General features: G+C 23.4%; 7 protein-coding genes across 7 annotated transcripts; 5 read left to right on the top strand and 2 right to left on the bottom strand.

The window, feature by feature from the left end:
- Positions 1-916: 916 nt before the first annotated feature.
- On the top strand, positions 917-2,608 carry PVVCY_0801070 (methionine aminopeptidase 2, putative; the record flags this gene model as incomplete). Its single annotated transcript, XM_008626912.2, has 1 exon — positions 917-2,608. One exon carries the CDS (start codon positions 917-919, stop codon positions 2,606-2,608), a length of 1,692 nt encoding a protein of 563 aa, XP_008625134.1.
- A 1,293-nt stretch (positions 2,609-3,901) lies between these two features.
- PVVCY_0801060 (mitochondrial import inner membrane translocase subunit TIM17, putative) lies at positions 3,902-4,390 on the bottom strand (the record flags this gene model as incomplete). The annotated part of the gene is made up of 1 exon (XM_008626911.1): positions 3,902-4,390. One exon carries the CDS (start codon positions 4,388-4,390, stop codon positions 3,902-3,904), a length of 489 nt encoding a protein of 162 aa, XP_008625133.1.
- Positions 4,391-6,516: 2,126 nt separating this feature from the next.
- PVVCY_0801050 (mitochondrial acidic protein MAM33, putative) lies at positions 6,517-7,275 on the top strand (the record flags this gene model as incomplete). Its single annotated transcript, XM_008626910.2, has 1 exon — positions 6,517-7,275. The coding sequence occupies one exon, from the start codon at positions 6,517-6,519 to the stop codon at positions 7,273-7,275; it is 759 nt and encodes a 252-aa protein (XP_008625132.1).
- Positions 7,276-7,984: 709 nt separating this feature from the next.
- On the top strand, positions 7,985-9,399 carry PVVCY_0801040 (conserved Plasmodium protein, unknown function; the record flags this gene model as incomplete). Its single annotated transcript, XM_008626909.2, has 4 exons — positions 7,985-8,518; positions 8,695-8,824; positions 8,910-9,142; positions 9,280-9,399. 4 exons carry the CDS (start codon positions 7,985-7,987, stop codon positions 9,397-9,399), a joined length of 1,017 nt encoding a protein of 338 aa, XP_008625131.2.
- A 637-nt stretch (positions 9,400-10,036) lies between these two features.
- On the top strand, positions 10,037-11,338 carry PVVCY_0801030 (cytochrome c oxidase assembly protein COX15, putative; the record flags this gene model as incomplete). The annotated part of the gene is made up of 1 exon (XM_008626908.2): positions 10,037-11,338. The coding sequence occupies one exon, from the start codon at positions 10,037-10,039 to the stop codon at positions 11,336-11,338; it is 1,302 nt and encodes a 433-aa protein (XP_008625130.2).
- A 750-nt stretch (positions 11,339-12,088) lies between these two features.
- Positions 12,089-13,135, bottom strand: PVVCY_0801020 (ribonuclease H2 subunit B, putative; the record flags this gene model as incomplete). Its single annotated transcript, XM_008626907.2, has 1 exon — positions 12,089-13,135. The coding sequence occupies one exon, from the start codon at positions 13,133-13,135 to the stop codon at positions 12,089-12,091; it is 1,047 nt and encodes a 348-aa protein (XP_008625129.2).
- Positions 13,136-15,740: 2,605 nt separating this feature from the next.
- PVVCY_0801010 (conserved Plasmodium protein, unknown function) lies at positions 15,741-17,267 on the top strand (the record flags this gene model as incomplete). The annotated part of the gene is made up of 4 exons (XM_008626906.2): positions 15,741-15,830; positions 15,999-16,074; positions 16,178-16,359; positions 16,479-17,267. The coding sequence occupies 4 exons, from the start codon at positions 15,741-15,743 to the stop codon at positions 17,265-17,267; spliced, it is 1,137 nt and encodes a 378-aa protein (XP_008625128.1).
- Positions 17,268-17,335: the final 68 nt, after the last annotated feature.

Raw genomic sequence — 17,335 nt, 5'->3', positions numbered from 1 at the left:
TATTTTTATAAAATATATTTTTCGTTCAAAAAAATGCGTATCTTGTTATTTGGTAGCATATTTTTTTTATAGAAAATACTACCATCAAAAAATAAAACAAGGAAAATTATATAACCAAAAGATTTTTCTTCACAAAATAGAGGAACAGAAAAATTTGACATGTAGTTACATAATCATATATATGTATATTTATATTATGACAATATAAAGAAACATACAAATATGTAAAATATATATATATGCAACTTTCAAAATACTCTTTTATTTAATAAAGTATAATCAAAATCTGCATTTGAACTGTATGCAAACTTTTTCAACGTAATTAATTAAAAAAAAATTTATAATATAATGTAAAATGTAGAAATTTCATATAATATTAAGTAAAAATATTTTAATTAAACATATATATATTTTTTAATTCCATTAATTTGTTCTTATTGAATAAAATTATGTATAATATATATGTAATAAAAGAAACAAGTATTGTTAATATTTTTGTAGGTGTATATTATGCGCTGTTTTTTAAATAAAATTAATACAAGGTGGGTAGGGAAAAAAAAAAAATCTGCATATATATGTATCAATATATATCACAAATCCAGATTTCATATACATATATTTATATATTATTTTTTTTTACTATTTATTGTTATTCATATAAAATATAATTAAACACCAAATGAAAGAAGAAATTAATAAAAAAGTATTTTTTTCTTTATTATATGTATATTTATGGCGTGTATGAGTATTTTTTTTTATTTTAAAGAACAGCGTCATTAAAAAAAACAAAACAAAATAAACTACCAGGAAAAAAGGATATATCTAAATATAAAAAGCATATTCGCATCAATCTATGTATCAATATAAACATATTTATATGTATTTATAGCTATATACACAAATAACACGATTTGAAATGAATAAAAGAGACGGGAAAAATAAAAGCGGGAACCAGAAAGAAAAAAATGACAAATCTGGAGGATCAAAGATTTCTAACAAAACCCCACAAAATGAGAAAGCTGTAAAAGAAAACGAAAAAAAAGAAGATAATCTTATAGAAGAAGCAAAAATAAAAAATGAGGTGAATGATAGTGAAAAAAATGATTGTACAAAAAAAGAAAACAAGGAAAATAAAACTCAAGATAACAAAAATAATAATGATGCCAAAAAGAAAAACAACAAAAAAGGAAACAACAATAATGGGGGTAATAAAAGTGGAAATGTAAATAATCAAGGCAATGAAAAGGGAGGAAAAAAAAGTAAGGGTAAAAAAAAAGGGGATAAATTGGATTCGATACTTGACGAATTTAAGAAAGAAATTGGAGAAATCAAAATAAAAAAATGTGAAGAAAAAGAAGAGAAAAAGGCTGAAGAAATTAAGTACAAAATTGATTTTGATCTCGATGAAATAAAAAAAATAAAAAAAAGTATAGTAATAAAAGAACATTTAGTAGAAGAACAAGATAATAAGCATATACGATTATTAAAAAATTGGCCCCAAGTTGAAAACAGTATACAAACAAGTCCAGCAACTATACCTATTGAAATGGTTTACAAAAATAATAATTACCCAATTGGTGAAATATTAAATTATAATAATTATGTATTAAGTGGTCAATCATTACAAGAAAAAAAAGAATTAGAAAAATTGAGTATTGATTATTATCAAGATTTAAGAAAAGCTGCTGAATGTCATAGGCAAGTTAGAAAATATATTCAAACATATATTAAACCTGGAAGAAAAATGATAGATATAGTACAAAAAACAGAACAAAAAACAAAAGAATTAATTTTATCACATAAATTAAAATGCGGATGGGGATTTCCAACAGGTGTCTCATTAAATAATTGTGCAGCACATTATACCCCCAATTATGGTGATGAAACAGTTCTAAAAGAGGATGATGTATGTAAGTTAGATTTTGGAGTTCATGTGAATGGATATATAATTGATTGTGCCTTTACAATAGCATTTAATGATAAATACGATAATCTTATTAAAGCTACACAAGATGGTACAAATACTGGTATTAAAGAAGCAGGTATAGATGCAAGAATGTGCGATATTGGTGAAGCTATACAAGAAGCTATAGAATCATATGAAATTGAATTAAATCAAAAAGTATATCCAATAAAACCTATATCAAATTTAAGAGGACATTCAATATGTAAATATGTTATACATGGGGGTAAATGCGTGCCTATCGTTAAACAGCAAGAAAAACATGAAATTATGGAAGAAGGTGATTTATTTGCTATTGAAACATTTGCATCAACAGGAAAAGGTTATGTAGTACATGAAAATGATTGTTCGCATTATATGAGAAATCGGGATGTGCAATATGCACCTATAAGATTAAATTCAGCAAAAACATTATTAAAAGTTATAAATGATAAATTTGATACTTTACCATTTTGTAATAGATGGTTAGATGATTTAGGCCAAACAAGACATTTTATGTCATTAAAAACATTGATAGATTTAAATATTGTAGAGCCATATCCCCCTCTTTGTGATATCAAAAATTCTTTCACCTCACAAATGGAACATACTATTTTGTTGAGACCTACTTGTAAGGAAGTTTTATCTCGTGGCCCAGATTTTTAACTTTATGTTGTAAGAGAAGAAAAGCATGTCTATATGTTTTTCATTAGATAATAGTATTTATTTGGAAGTATAATATTTGTATACTTTTCACCTCATGATAAATATTTTAGATCTACCATCATTTTTCAAAAATATGCAATAATACCGTGCTAAATACATTTCACCAATTATATTTATAAAACAAACTCAGAAAAAATAATTTCAAAAATATATATAAGTTTAAAGAATATATTTTTTCCCAATTTGAAAATAAACAAGTAGCATACATAAAAATATCAGCTTAGTTTTTATGATAACCTCGAAAGGAAACTACATGAATACATTATCAATATAATTTCAAATATTTCGAGTTAATCATTTTAACTACATTTTGAACTGTTATTAATCCGTTAATGGATATATGTATTCGAAACTTTCACAAGGGAATTTATTATTTAAGCCTTTGTATTTTAGACGAATATAACCCATTTTAACATAAATACATACCGTATATATTCCATATCTTTGTTTATATAATTTAAAAATTTTCGTTTTTTTGGTTGTTTCTTTTTTTAATTATTTTTTAAACCAAATTGACAAACTGGTGTAGAATTATAATAAATTTTATTTTTATGAATACTTTAATTAAATATGTAAATACCGTACCAATGCGCCTCATTCTGTTTATCGTTTAAAAAAGGCATCGAAAAAAATATAGAATTTGTAAAATGAAAGATAAAAAATATTTCTATATTTATTGTTCCATTTATTTGGAAATTTAGGTTATTTAAAAATTCGTATATTGAATTATATAACAAAAAAACAGGGAAATAAAGTTTAGGCATATATAGGTATATATACACATATAACGTATAAAAATATGCATCAATAATATATTACAAATAATTATAAATTTCAATTCAAAATAAAACAAAAATAATAAATATATATGCATATGGTACATGCATGGTTTTTTAATGATAAAAAATGAATGAATTAAAAGTGTAATACACGCATATATGTAATACATTTATAATTTTTGTATAGAAAAGAAAGAGCAATGCAAAAATTATTTTAACATTATACATTGCAGCTGGACAATAAATGCACACATGTGAAAAAAAATGGTCCATGGTTGAAACGTATTCGCATATACTCATATGTATATTATGAGTATTATTAATTAAAATTTATAGGATGGGATAAAAAAAATGTATATTAAAAAAAAATGAATTTGAAAAAAAATAAAGTATAAATAAAATAGGATAAAACAAACTTCTTTACGAATTTATATTTAAAAATGGTAAATTATTATTATTTAGTTTTTTGAGCTGCCATTTTTTTTTCCATTTCCATTTGCTGTTGAAATTGTTGTCTAGGCGTTGGTGTTGTTTTACGTGTTAACACCATTGAAACAAATTCTATAATGGCTAATAAAACGCCCCCCACTATTGCATTTCTCGAAGAAGATCGCCACCCTCCTCTCATAGCTAAAACACCACCAGTAAAAAATCCACTTCCAATAGCATTCCAATGATCTTCTTTCTTTCTTATATATTGAAATGTACAATCAAAACAGCTAAATGTTCCACCCCATACAGCAAAATTACCACCTAATATCGGTGCCCTCATACGACTACTATATAAAGCCCCACTTAACATATCTCCTTTAGGGCTATTTCTTGCGCCCTTTAAAAAATGCCATATATATCCACCTATACATCCCATACCAAATGCCCCACCCATGTCTTCTATTATTCTATCTGGGCAAGGCTCCCTTGCTAAATCTCTTTCTTGAACCATTTTTTATAACATGTCAATACAAAAACAATAGTAATAAATTTGGTATATTTTATATTAGCAAAAAAATAAAATAATAATATATATGAAGGAGTATATATTTAAACCCCGGAAATATATAATAAAGGAATAAAACAATAAAATTGAATTCTGAAATCCTTTATAACTCTATAAGGTTATGAGTGTATGTCTTGTTTGTTTATCAACTGTGTATTGCAACCTTTTTTAAAATCTGAAAATATAATCACCCCTATATACATTAACCCCTTTTTTCTTTATTAATTTCTTCTTCCAAATAATAATTATATTTATGTAAGAATAAATTGTTATACTAACAAAAATATATTCTTACATAGGTGTGGAGAAAAAAGGGAAACCAAAAAAATAATGCTATTTACACAATGTATAGCACATGTAATATATTGGAATACAAGTAAAGAATCACCTGATTTTCTGTTTGTTCACTTTATTAATTTATCACTTGCTCGAACGTGTACACATATGCATATATATACACACAAATATATATGTATATATGCATGCAATCTAAATACCACAATTCATAAGTTGATTTTTGGATATGCAAAAATACATGCTTTTAGTTTATACACTTGTGCAATGTGATGGCATTACATACATGTATATGTGTATTACGTATATATACTCTTTCTTTGTTTTTCATTTTATCAAAATTAAACATCTTTTAAGCTTGAATTATGTATATGTTTAATTTGCATACATATAAATAAATGCGTATGCATAAATATGTATGCAAGTATGTACATTTATGTATATGTTATGCGACATTTATTAAAATGTACTTTACACAGTTTTATGTTTTTATATTTACTTTTTATAAATCATAAATGTACAAAAAATTTAATTATAAATTCTTCATATAGCATGAAATCACATATATATTTGTTCATTTAGAGAACATTATAATAAATAAATGTATATATATAGCATCTCGATGAGTTACATTATTTATGCTATTATCCTTATCGCGTTAATTAAATATGTAAATGCAAACATGTGGATAATATTATATATAGATTATTTATTTATATATTTTTTAAATCATACAATTTTAACTCATAAAAAAAACGCAAAAAATTAAAAGCATATTTTTTGTTTGCTAAAAAAACTTAAAAAGGGGGTATATAAAATTAATAATAATTTTTTACTTAATCGTATTGTTTTTAAAGAATATTTTTTTATGTTCTTATGTATAAAAATAAAGGGAGTATAAAATGTATTTCTAAATTAAATATATACATACACCTTTGGTGTCAATATTATTTGTATACATAATGAATCCGTTTTATATATATAATAAAGGCTATGATTGAGGGGCCTATATAAAATATATTACGCAAAAAAAATTATTTCTTTTTGTACAATATTATGTATATATGTATGCATAAGTCATGGGAAAAAATATAAGATTATAAGCATACCGATTTAAAGGATCCCATATATATATATATATATATATATACATATATCTTCTGCAGGCCTATATATAATAAGAATAATATTATGTAGAGAACTTGGCTTCGAATAATTGCCGTTATGCATGAAAGCCCCATAAAGTATTGTATATATATATATATATATATATATAATTTTTATTACATAGTTCCAATATTTATATACTACATATATATGTATATACGGAATGTGCTGGCAATACGATAATATACGTGTTATATTATATATAAATTAATACAATGGTAAAAAGCGAGATGCCAAAATCTACATATAATAATGTACTGTAAATAAAAATTAACATTCCATGTAAAATGCTATTTATTTATAAATAATATATTATTTGGATTAATGACAAAAATATAATATAATTAAATAGTTAATTAAATAATGTTTTCCTTAATTTAATGAAAAACATATAGCTCCCAAAAAATAACATCCATTTGGAGAACTATTGTTACACTTTTTTTCTTATATAAAAATTAATATATATAAAGCTTATATTTCTATATACACTGCATAAATTTTGAAAGCAATTAAAATATTTTAACACCCACCATTTAATTATTAAAATCATTTGTTTTAATACATATTAAAGTGTAAATATACTTAACACAAGTTTATATTAAATTTTTAAAATGAATTTTCTACGTAGAAACACTGTGAGCTTATGCAAAAGCCACGCTTTAAATAAAACCCTGAACAATTCAGGAAATGTATTTTCAAAACTAAGTAAACGAAAATTTACAGATATTAACAGTATTACAAAGTGTAACCAAAGGGCTCAAGCCAAATTTAACTTTGGTGATGGAAGAAAATACGCTTCAAGTGAAGCTCAGAAATTGTCAGAGGTTGTAAAATCAGAAGTTCAACATGAGAAATCAAATTATGAAGCCCCTGAAAATATTAAGAAATTTTTACAAAATTCAGGATGGAAATTTGAAGAGCAAGAAGGAGATGTAAATATGGTATTGACAAAAAATGTAGACGATATGAAAGTTATTATTGATTTTCAGCTTGTATCTCCATTCCAAGCGGAAGGAGAAAATGAAGCTCAAGCTGAAATGACTGATTTTTCAGTAACGGTTGAAAAACCAAATAAGCAAGGAGGCATAACTTTTTACTGTACTACTTTGCAAAATGACGAAAAATTTAGATATATGATAGGAAATGTCAAATATTATAAAAATGAAGAGGGAAAAAACTCTGTATCATCTTACAATGGCCCAGAATTTGAAGATTTGGACGACTCTTTACAAACATCACTTGATGAATGGCTAGCAAATTTAGGAGTCGACTCAGAATTGTGTGACTTTATTGATTCATGTAGCATTGATAAAGAACAAAGAGAATATATGTCTTGGTTACAAAACATTTCAAAATTTATTGAATCCTAATTTATATTTTTTTCATCTTCATTTTATTGTTTGAAGATTGAATTAAAGCATATGAATATGTATTTTTATAATAATTAGTATATTTTTATGTAAATATTTTATTATATGTTAAATGCAAGTGTATATATAAATGTGAATTAAAAATATATAAAAGCTTATTATATAATAAAATACAGCTGAAAATACATATTAGTAGTTGTGAAAACTTGTTTTTATAAAATTATTAACTTGTATTAATTACGATTATTTTGATTAGTATAGTATTTGCATATATGCACCCTATATTAAATGGGTATATTTTTGTACATATAAGACTTGAAATATATAGCTGTTTTAAAATAATAAATAAAAAATATTATTTTTTTTATGACAATGAAAGGTAAATAGTATATAAACTAGCGAAATTGTAGAACGATACATTTTTTTTTTTTTTGTAAAAAAAAATATTTAAAAAAAAAAATGTAGCTATTATAGTTGGCTAATATGTATGGCTTCCGCAATTATATGTTTACGGTTTTCATTTTCCGTTGCATATATATATACACACACGCATATATACATGCAATTAATATTTCTATATACAGGGGTATATTAAACTACATTTTTTATTTTTATTTTAATACTGATATTGAGGATTTTAAACTTTATAAGAGAAATATAATTTTATGAACACTTGTTTTACTAAATATATTATTAACATTTTTTAAAAATGGAAAATATTAACAAAAAAGACGTTTTCGTAAACTTTTTTAAAATGTGTGATAAAAATAACATTGCTAATGTTATACAAAAATATTGTGACGACGATCATGGTGTAGTTCTGAATAGTCATCCCGCAAAAAATGAAGAAAAATTTGGATCAATTTATGATTATGCAATTTCTTCTCAGTCAAAAAAATCTGAGACACAAAATGCTTCAAGCATTTCAAGTGTATCAAATGTTTCTATTTCTACACCACCTTCAAAAAAGGTGACGCACCAAAATAGTTCCAAAAGCATTGACGGTAGTATACGATCTACATGCTTTTATAAAAATACAAAATCACAGGAAAGTATGCAAACCATTAAAGATGAAATTGATGTTAAAGTGTGCAAATCTCAAAATAAAAATAAAAAATCAATTAAAGAAGATGATGAAATTTCAAAAATAATTGATAGTATGTGTGAAATTATGGCCCCTGATGGAAAAGGAAAATTTTTAAAATTTATAGGAGGCAATTACGTCTATGTTTTACTGGAAAATGTTAAGAATCTATATTATATATTTATTTATGTTATATTTGCTACGAATATATAATAGCATCGCATTTTATAATGAGGCGATGAATGCCTTCATGGAAATAAATTTGGAAATTTAATTTTGTCACATGCTTAAATACATATTTGTAGAAATATATGTAAATTTTATATCTTTTTTAGGGTACATATAATTGCTATCCAATTGAAATGCTCAAGTTAAACCGTGGATATTTAAAGACAAATGCAATGTACAACACCCGTTTTAACTGCAAGGATGTTGCTTTAAACCATACAATGAATATTTTAAAACGTAAGTCATATTTTGTTTACATTAATAAACTATATTTTTTGCTAATTAAATTGTATAATGTGTATTTTATTTATTTTATTTTTAGAAAAAGGCGATCCCATGAATAAACAAGAGAATGATTTAAATAGAAGAATAACTAATGATGAATTTGTTGATTTTTCTAGCAAAATGAACTACATTAAAGATTACATAGTAAAAAATGATACAAATAACGAGAGCATACCAATAAAGAATTATTTGATTAAAGAAGTTGTGGATAATTCAGATCAAAAATACGACGAAAATAATAATTCACATCTTATGGGGTATCATAATCTGGTACGACACCAAATGAATATGTGTGCATATCATCTGTATAGTTCATAAATATATGAATAATTAAATAGGTTTATAAAGAAATAATGAAATATCAATAGACAAAATTATTATCATAATTTCTATTTATTTATTATTAGGTTAAAGAGGATGTTAAAGTCAAATCATTGAACAATCAATACAAAATCGAAGGGTTCAATTCGTATATTCCGGTTGATTATAAAATTGAAAGTTCTGAAAAATGCCGTCTTTATTGTTGAACAAAATGAAATATATAAATTATATATGCAAATTTAATTTCCTTATTTTATTAATTATTTTTTAGTAAACTTTAATAAATTATTAACAAATTCTGTATTTATATTGTAGCTTAATTTGTTTTATAGCATCTATTGATTGTTTTGTTTGCAATTTTGTTAATTTTGTATTCTTAAATTTGTTTTATGAAATATATTTTATCATTTTTTGTGGAACCCTTATTTTGCACAATTTAATTTTATTGTATTTTTAGAAAAAATATTCACATTTATTTAAACAAATTGAAAAAAAAAAGAAAAAGATAAATGTAGAAAGATTAAATTAACAAAACGAATAGGAAATCGTTATTTTTTGTTCATTAGTTCCTTTTTTCTACAATTTAATTCATAAACTACACATATCGTGATTTAATGGAAAACGAAAAAAGTAAAAATAGAAAAATATTGACGTTGATAAAAAATTCATAATAAAGCTTAATTTAAAGAATAACTCAATTAATAATTACAAAAATATGAATGATCGTATATTTTTTAAATCAATGTCGTTTTTTGTATGATAAGTAAATATTTTGGTGGATTTTCTGCTATTTCCTTTACCAAATTGTGTTTCATTCTAAAGAATTGAATAAAATAAGGAAGCATGTATTTAAATAAGATTTTTGGAAAATATAGTTACCTTGGAAAAGTTAGCAAACACGGATTTAATGGGAAATTGCAATTACAGAATAAAAGGGTTTTCAACACGCTTAATAAATTATCTAATAAAGATGAAGCATGTATTTTAAAGAAAGCAGAAAAATATGGAAGCTATGTAAAAGAGGGATATGAATTCAAAGTAGGGATTTGGTTAAACACATGCAGTTTGTTAGTATTGGGGATGATAACTTTAGGAGGATATACACGATTAACTGAAAGCGGTTTATCGATGACTGATTGGAAAGTTCATGGGATAAAATATCCACAAAATGATGAAGAATGGATAAATGAATTTGAAAAATACAAGCAAACGCCAGAATATAAAGAAGTACATTATAATATGTCTATAGAAGAATATAAAAAAATATTTTTTAATGAATGGCTACACAGAACCGTTGGTCGTGGAATAGGCCTATATTTTATTAGTGGAGTTGCATATTTTTTATGTAGAAATAGTTTAAAAAAAAATATGCTTAAAAAATTGTCTTTTATATTTGGATTGGGAGCATTTCAAGGGTTTGTAGGATGGTGGATGGTTAAAAGTGGATTTAAGAAACCAGAAACAGAAAATAAAACCCCAAGAGTTTCACCATATAGATTAGTTTTTCATCTTTTTTGTGCCACAGCAACATATAGTTATCTTTTTCTTAATTCTTTAAAATTAATTGAAATAGGAAAATTAAGGAAAATGTTTTTAAATAGTTCATCGAAAAATTGGAACGAATTTTTATTAAATGAATTAAAAAAAGAATTTTATGAAAAAAAACAGATTACTAAAGGTATAAAATTTGGACTATTTTCATTCGCATTTTTAGTTCTATCAAATATTATGTATGGTGGTTTTGTAGCTGGTAATGATGCCGGTTATGCTTATAACACATGGCCCAAAATGATAGATAAATATATACCCGATGAAGTAAAAAAATTTTATACAAATAATATAACTCAATATAAACAATTATTTGAAAACACTGCTATTGTACAATTTAATCATAGAATGCTAAGTTATGCAATTGTTTTAAATAGTTTTCTATTGTATTTTTATTCAAAAACAATGACATTGACAAAAAAAACAAAAAAACACTTTATGATTTTACCATTTATTACGACAACACAGATGGTAACAGGTATATCTGTTTTAGTACACCACGTACCTATACCATTGGCCTTAGTGCATCAATTTGGAGGATTTGCCGTTTTGACAACTATTTTACATTTATTAAAGAAATCCTGCTTCAAGCTTTGAACGATTGATACTCTTTCTTTCGAGGATATATGCCCAAGCATTAACATTGAAATGTTAAAAATATATACATTTGCCTATTTGTACAAATATTGTTTTTTTATGCAAAATAATGCATATATGGTTACAATAAGTTAAATATATTTCGTGAATTTTCATTCAGTTATACGAAATATTCTATACATTGCACATATTAATATATGCATATATATATGTTGAGAGAATTGTGCTTATTATTGTTTAATTATGTATAGTAGTCCGTATTGTTACGGTTTTATTTTTATCTCATTAGTTTTTGTTTTGTTTTTTATTCACTATTTATTCATTAAGTATTTTAATTTTTTTTAATTGAATATATAAACTTAGTTATGTTAAAAAATATGAATACTCAAGATTGTTAACAACATGAGAATCAAAAAGACACGAATTCAATTATGCATTGTTCATAATTTAATGATTTTTTTAAAAAAATATAACTTAAAAAAATTGAGTTTATTGATTTCTCTATATATATATGCATAAATAGTTACAGAAAATTTACGCTTTATTTATGTATGCGTTTCCTTTCACTAATATTAATAATTGGTATATAAAAAAATCGAAAGAGCATATAAGTAGTCTTGCTCAATGTATGACATTTCTTTTTTTTTTTTAAAAAGAATATTAAATTTTCTATCTTAACAGATACACATTAGATATGTGTGTGAAGACAAATGACAGACTATTGTTATTCCTTTATCCTTGTAACAAATTTTATTTAACTTTTTTTTTTTTAAAAAATGAGTCAATCATTAATTGATTTCTTGGAGTTTGTAATGTATGTTTTTTACCTTTTGTGAATGTTTCATTTTGTTGAATTTTGATTTTTTTAGTTTCCTCTTTAATTTTATTTAAGTTATCAGATATATCTTGTGGTATAAGTTTTTCACTTAATGATGAATACATAAATCCTTTCATAATTAACCAAATAAAAGTTTTTAAATTTTGCCCATTAAATTTATAATATGCATTATTATGTTCGACAAAATAGGTATCTATGTGTTTTGTATATTCTTTATATTTGTCTATTTCATTGATATTTCCTTCATTAGTTATTTTTAATATTTGCTCATTTTTAAGAGATGTATGATATTTTTCTAGCAATTCTTTATCCATTTTTTGAGAATAATCAGGGAAAACAATTTTATTTTCTACTATATAATTATATAACATAATACATTTAAAATTATAAAATTTTTTAATTTTTTGGATATTTGGTTTAAAAAATAATTTTCCATTTTCATATAATTCATCACATATTATTTTTAGTCTATCTTTTATTTCATTTACATTTTTATTAAAAATATATAATGTATTTTTAATAACTTGATTTGTTTTTTGAGGATCATCAATGTCACAACCCAATACATTATCTAGTAAGTCTTCTAATGTTATATAGGTATTGTTTGAATAGTTCTTATATATTATAGATATAAAAATAAAAATAGCATCAATAGGATAACAGAAAAAGCTGTATTCATTTTCTATAGCATAATTATTAATAAATATAGATATATGACTTTTATTTATTTTTTCATGTTCATGCTTAATTGCCTCAATTTGAGGATTATAATAATTCCTTTCTAGTAAATATAATTCATTACTTTGTTCGTTATAATGGTATAATACGGGCTTAGAGGGTTCTGATATGCTTGGTAATTTTATAAAAGAGTAATTTCTTATCATATTTTTGTGTGTATCCCCATTTTTATGTGTATATGGCGCAAATATATGAAACAAAAATGCATTTTCGTTATCCATCTTCTAAAAAAAATCATAAATGATATTAGCCAAAATATAAATATATTATCTTTCCTTGGTATATTTCCTATTACCTTATTTTACTACCCTATTTTTATATAATATATTTTTTGTGTGTATTATTAAATAAACTGAAACCAATTCAGTTTTATCTTTCAAAGTGAGAATATTATCTATTTTTTATTCTCACGTTTCGTATATGTATTATTCCACATGAGTTCACATATATATTATTTATTTTATTACCTTATTTTACTGTTATTTTATTTTTTATAAGTTCATTTATCAGGAAAATGCCAGTAGTTATGTGTATAAAAATCTATATATTCCCACGTGTTGGCTCATAATAAATAATGCATATTATGGTAATTTCACAAATGGCTCAAATTAAACGATTTAAAATGCGGCTTAGAAAATGTTTTACTTTTTTCGCATTAAATATATCATATTTAACAAAGTTAGTAAATTAAATAAAATTTATTCCTTGTAAAATAAATGATAAAATAATATTTAAAATTAATGGAAGATACGACGTGAAGCAAATATTTAAAAGACATATTATAATGCATCCGATATAATATTCAAAATTTTCTCCATCCTTGTATAATTACGTATATTTATATTATAAAAAATGTGCATACAGGATTAATTTAATAAATACATTATACGAATATTTCATTTTAATTAAAAAAAATTCATAAATTAGTTATTATATAGTTGTACAATAAATATATTATATGTGTGTAAGTGTACTACATTTACTAGTGCCATTTTAATTCAAGTCTCTTAAAGTATAATGCTTAAATTTTAGTATATATAATAATAATTAAAATGGTATAATAGTCTTATGAATAAAAATATACCCAAAATATATGGGATTATAGAAATTAATGAAAACACAGAACTAATTTTTTTTATTACTTAAAAAATTGTAATATAGCACATCGTTCTTACACAATAAATGGTTATGCATATAAATGTTTTGTATTATGTGTAAATATCGTAAATTAGAACAAAATGAGTTACATATAGCTTTTTTTTGATGCTATATTATTGATCTAGCTTTTTTTTTCTGTGTATATTCAAACACCGGTTTGCCCCTTTAAATAATTTCTAAGTCCTTTGTTTCCGATTCATACCTTTTTAATTTTTGTACATTTTTCATATTAAACATATGAGAATCAAATGACATATATTGGTTGTGAAGTTGAATAAACATAAATGCAATTTTCCACAGCATAGCTTAAAAACAAAAAGTATTTAATGTTAAAAATTTACCATAATACAACTATATATATACATTTAGTGAAACCCGCGATTTATCTTGCTTTGAAAAAAACCAGCATATTAATGTGGGTAAAGTTGAAATCGCTTTTTTCCTTCTTTGTTTTTGGAATTTACAAGTATGTATGTATGTATATATAAACGAAAAAAGGCTTTAGAACATAATTAAGTTAATTTTGATTTAAAATACATACAGAGAAATAGTTTTGCATTAATTTGCACACCATTTTGTAAGCTAGGATATAAGTATTTATGTTCTTATGTCTTAAAATTTGTTCATAATTCATCGAAATATACACATTTATTTCAAAGGAATAAAAAAATTGCAATTATATGAATATTGCACACATATATATAATTAAACAAATATATAATCTTACATGCGTAAGTGAAAATAGTAATAAGATCATGCAAAGATTCTATAGAAATCTTAATTTGTTTTTATTTAATTGTACTATTCAATTGAATTTAAGATATAAATATATACCTGATTTTGATTCAAAAAAGGTCTATAATTTTCTATTCACCTATATATTTCAATATTACCATAATCCCATTTTATGTTATCATAATTTAACAGTATATATATTTCTATAGACATTCATGAATGTTATCTAAAAAATATATTTTTATATATAAGAAAAGGGGATAAAATAAAAAAAACAACAAAATTATAGGTATAATAAAAGATCATCGTCTGGCAATTTTATTTTAAAGGTTTAAATTGAGTTGTAACAAAAAATAAAATTAAATATATTAAAAATATATACATATATGTATATGATAAAAAGTTGCATGTTTTATTCCATAAAAACATAAGTTCAAGAGAAAAGGAATAAAGTAAAAAAATATAAATAATAAAGTACACACATTTTTAATATTTAATTAAAGACAATATAAACAACGGAACCACAGGTTTATTAAAAAGCTTTAATGTGCATAATACCAATTAACATTTTTTTTTATAAATATTAATATAAGATTGTAAATCATATAGTACTTTTAAATACATATAAAGATATAAAAAATTATAGATAGAAAGAAAAAGAACTTAGAAAACAATATATTCTATATATTTTCATATATTTAAACATTTTCAAATTATACTTTTCTTATAAAAGAAATAATTTTAGTAAAATATTGTTTGTCTAGCTATTATATACATATTTGTTTAAACTTGTATGAATTTTAATTAAAACACTGTGTAGTGTTTCATAAATTTTTAAGTGTGTTTCATGTTCAGTCTATAGTATACATTACATAATATTCATAAAAACGAAAAATAATTAAAATTAAAAAAATAAAATATTTTATTTTAAATATGGGAAATATAGCAAGTGATCAGAAAAAAAAACCACGAAGCTTATATGAATTAAGCCCACAAATTGGAGAATACAAAACTATAAATGAGGTATATAGTAAAATAATTAATAGAGATAAATTCCTTATAATCTCATAAAAAATGGAAATATTCATTTGTATATATTTTATTTTATTCAATTAATATACATATGTATAATGTGCACATATATAAATGTATTAGTAAAGCAACTAATATATATAAATATATAACTTATAGGGTGACCCTGAAATGGTAGAAGATCCTGAATTCCCCAATCAGATGATGAAAGATGCGTTAAACAATAACACAACTGGTGAAAAATAAAGAATAATAAACTTTATAAATATATTGCACATTCATAGTTAATCAGTTTTTTATGGCAAATTGTCTAATTCGTGATTTCTTTATTATGTTAGTTGAGGGAAATAATGTCCAAGGAACTTTTGTTTATTACCCAAATAAAGACAAACCAAAAATGTGGATTGGAAATTACAAGATATTAAACCCTGAAGACATTTTATGCACAAATGTGGCGGAAAAAATAGGAATTACTGAAGAACAATGGAAGGATTACATAAGACTAAAAAACAATGCTCAGGTTAATTTTAATATATACATGTGACTTTTTATAAAGATATTATAATGTGTATATGTTTATGCAAATTGCATGTATATAATATTCAAATCAAAAAAATAATACATATCTTTTTATATTAGAATGAAGAAAATAAAATAAAGAATAATGCAAGCCAAACTAATCAACCATCAGAAGAATTAATTTCATTAAAGGAAAATTTAACAACAGGAAATAAAAATATAGAGAAAAATGACTTCAGTAATGTTGAGCTTGAAAATAATTCTACGGATTTGAATAAAATAAATAATATAATAAATAATAATACCGAATCATATATAATTTCATCAAATGGAAAAAAGGATATTCATAACTATGGGGAAAATAATTACTATAGTGAAAATAATATAATAGAGGAGAGAGAAGAAAAAATAGAGAACAGCAAAAATATAAAAGAAAAAAATATAGAACAAGAGAGAAATGCTTTATTTACAAAAACATATATTGATAAATTAAATGAAGAAATTAAAAATATAAATAAAGAGCATGAAAATGTGATTAAAGAAAAGCAAAAAGAAGTATATGAATATTCTATGTCTAACACAAGCGAATTAGTCGATCTTCAAAAAAAAAAGAAAAAGAAAGAATTATCTGTAACTAGCAAAACCAATCCGGTAAAAAAAATAAATAATAAAAATAATAATTCCTCCAGTACCATTGCCATTGATAGCAAAAAGTCTATAATAGAGCAACTAATAGAAGAAAATAAAAATAAGTTTAACTCGAAAAGGATTGCAATAAATGATGCATATAAAAAAAAAAATCTAAATTATTCATCCATGAGTACAAAAGACAGTTTAGGGGAAACCCATTCCAGTTTGCACGAAGTATTATCAACCAAGCTACAAAATAAAAGAAAAATTGTAAAATAAGCCATCATAATAAATTGGAAAAATTATTACAACGATAAAAAAGAGAAAACAACTCCAACGTGAATGCC

The sequence above is a fragment of the Plasmodium vinckei genome, assembly GCF_900681995.1.
Source record: "Plasmodium vinckei vinckei genome assembly, chromosome: PVVCY_08".
Taxonomy (NCBI): domain Eukaryota; phylum Apicomplexa; class Aconoidasida; order Haemosporida; family Plasmodiidae; genus Plasmodium; species Plasmodium vinckei.
This window is presented reverse-complemented; position numbering and strand designations above follow the sequence as displayed.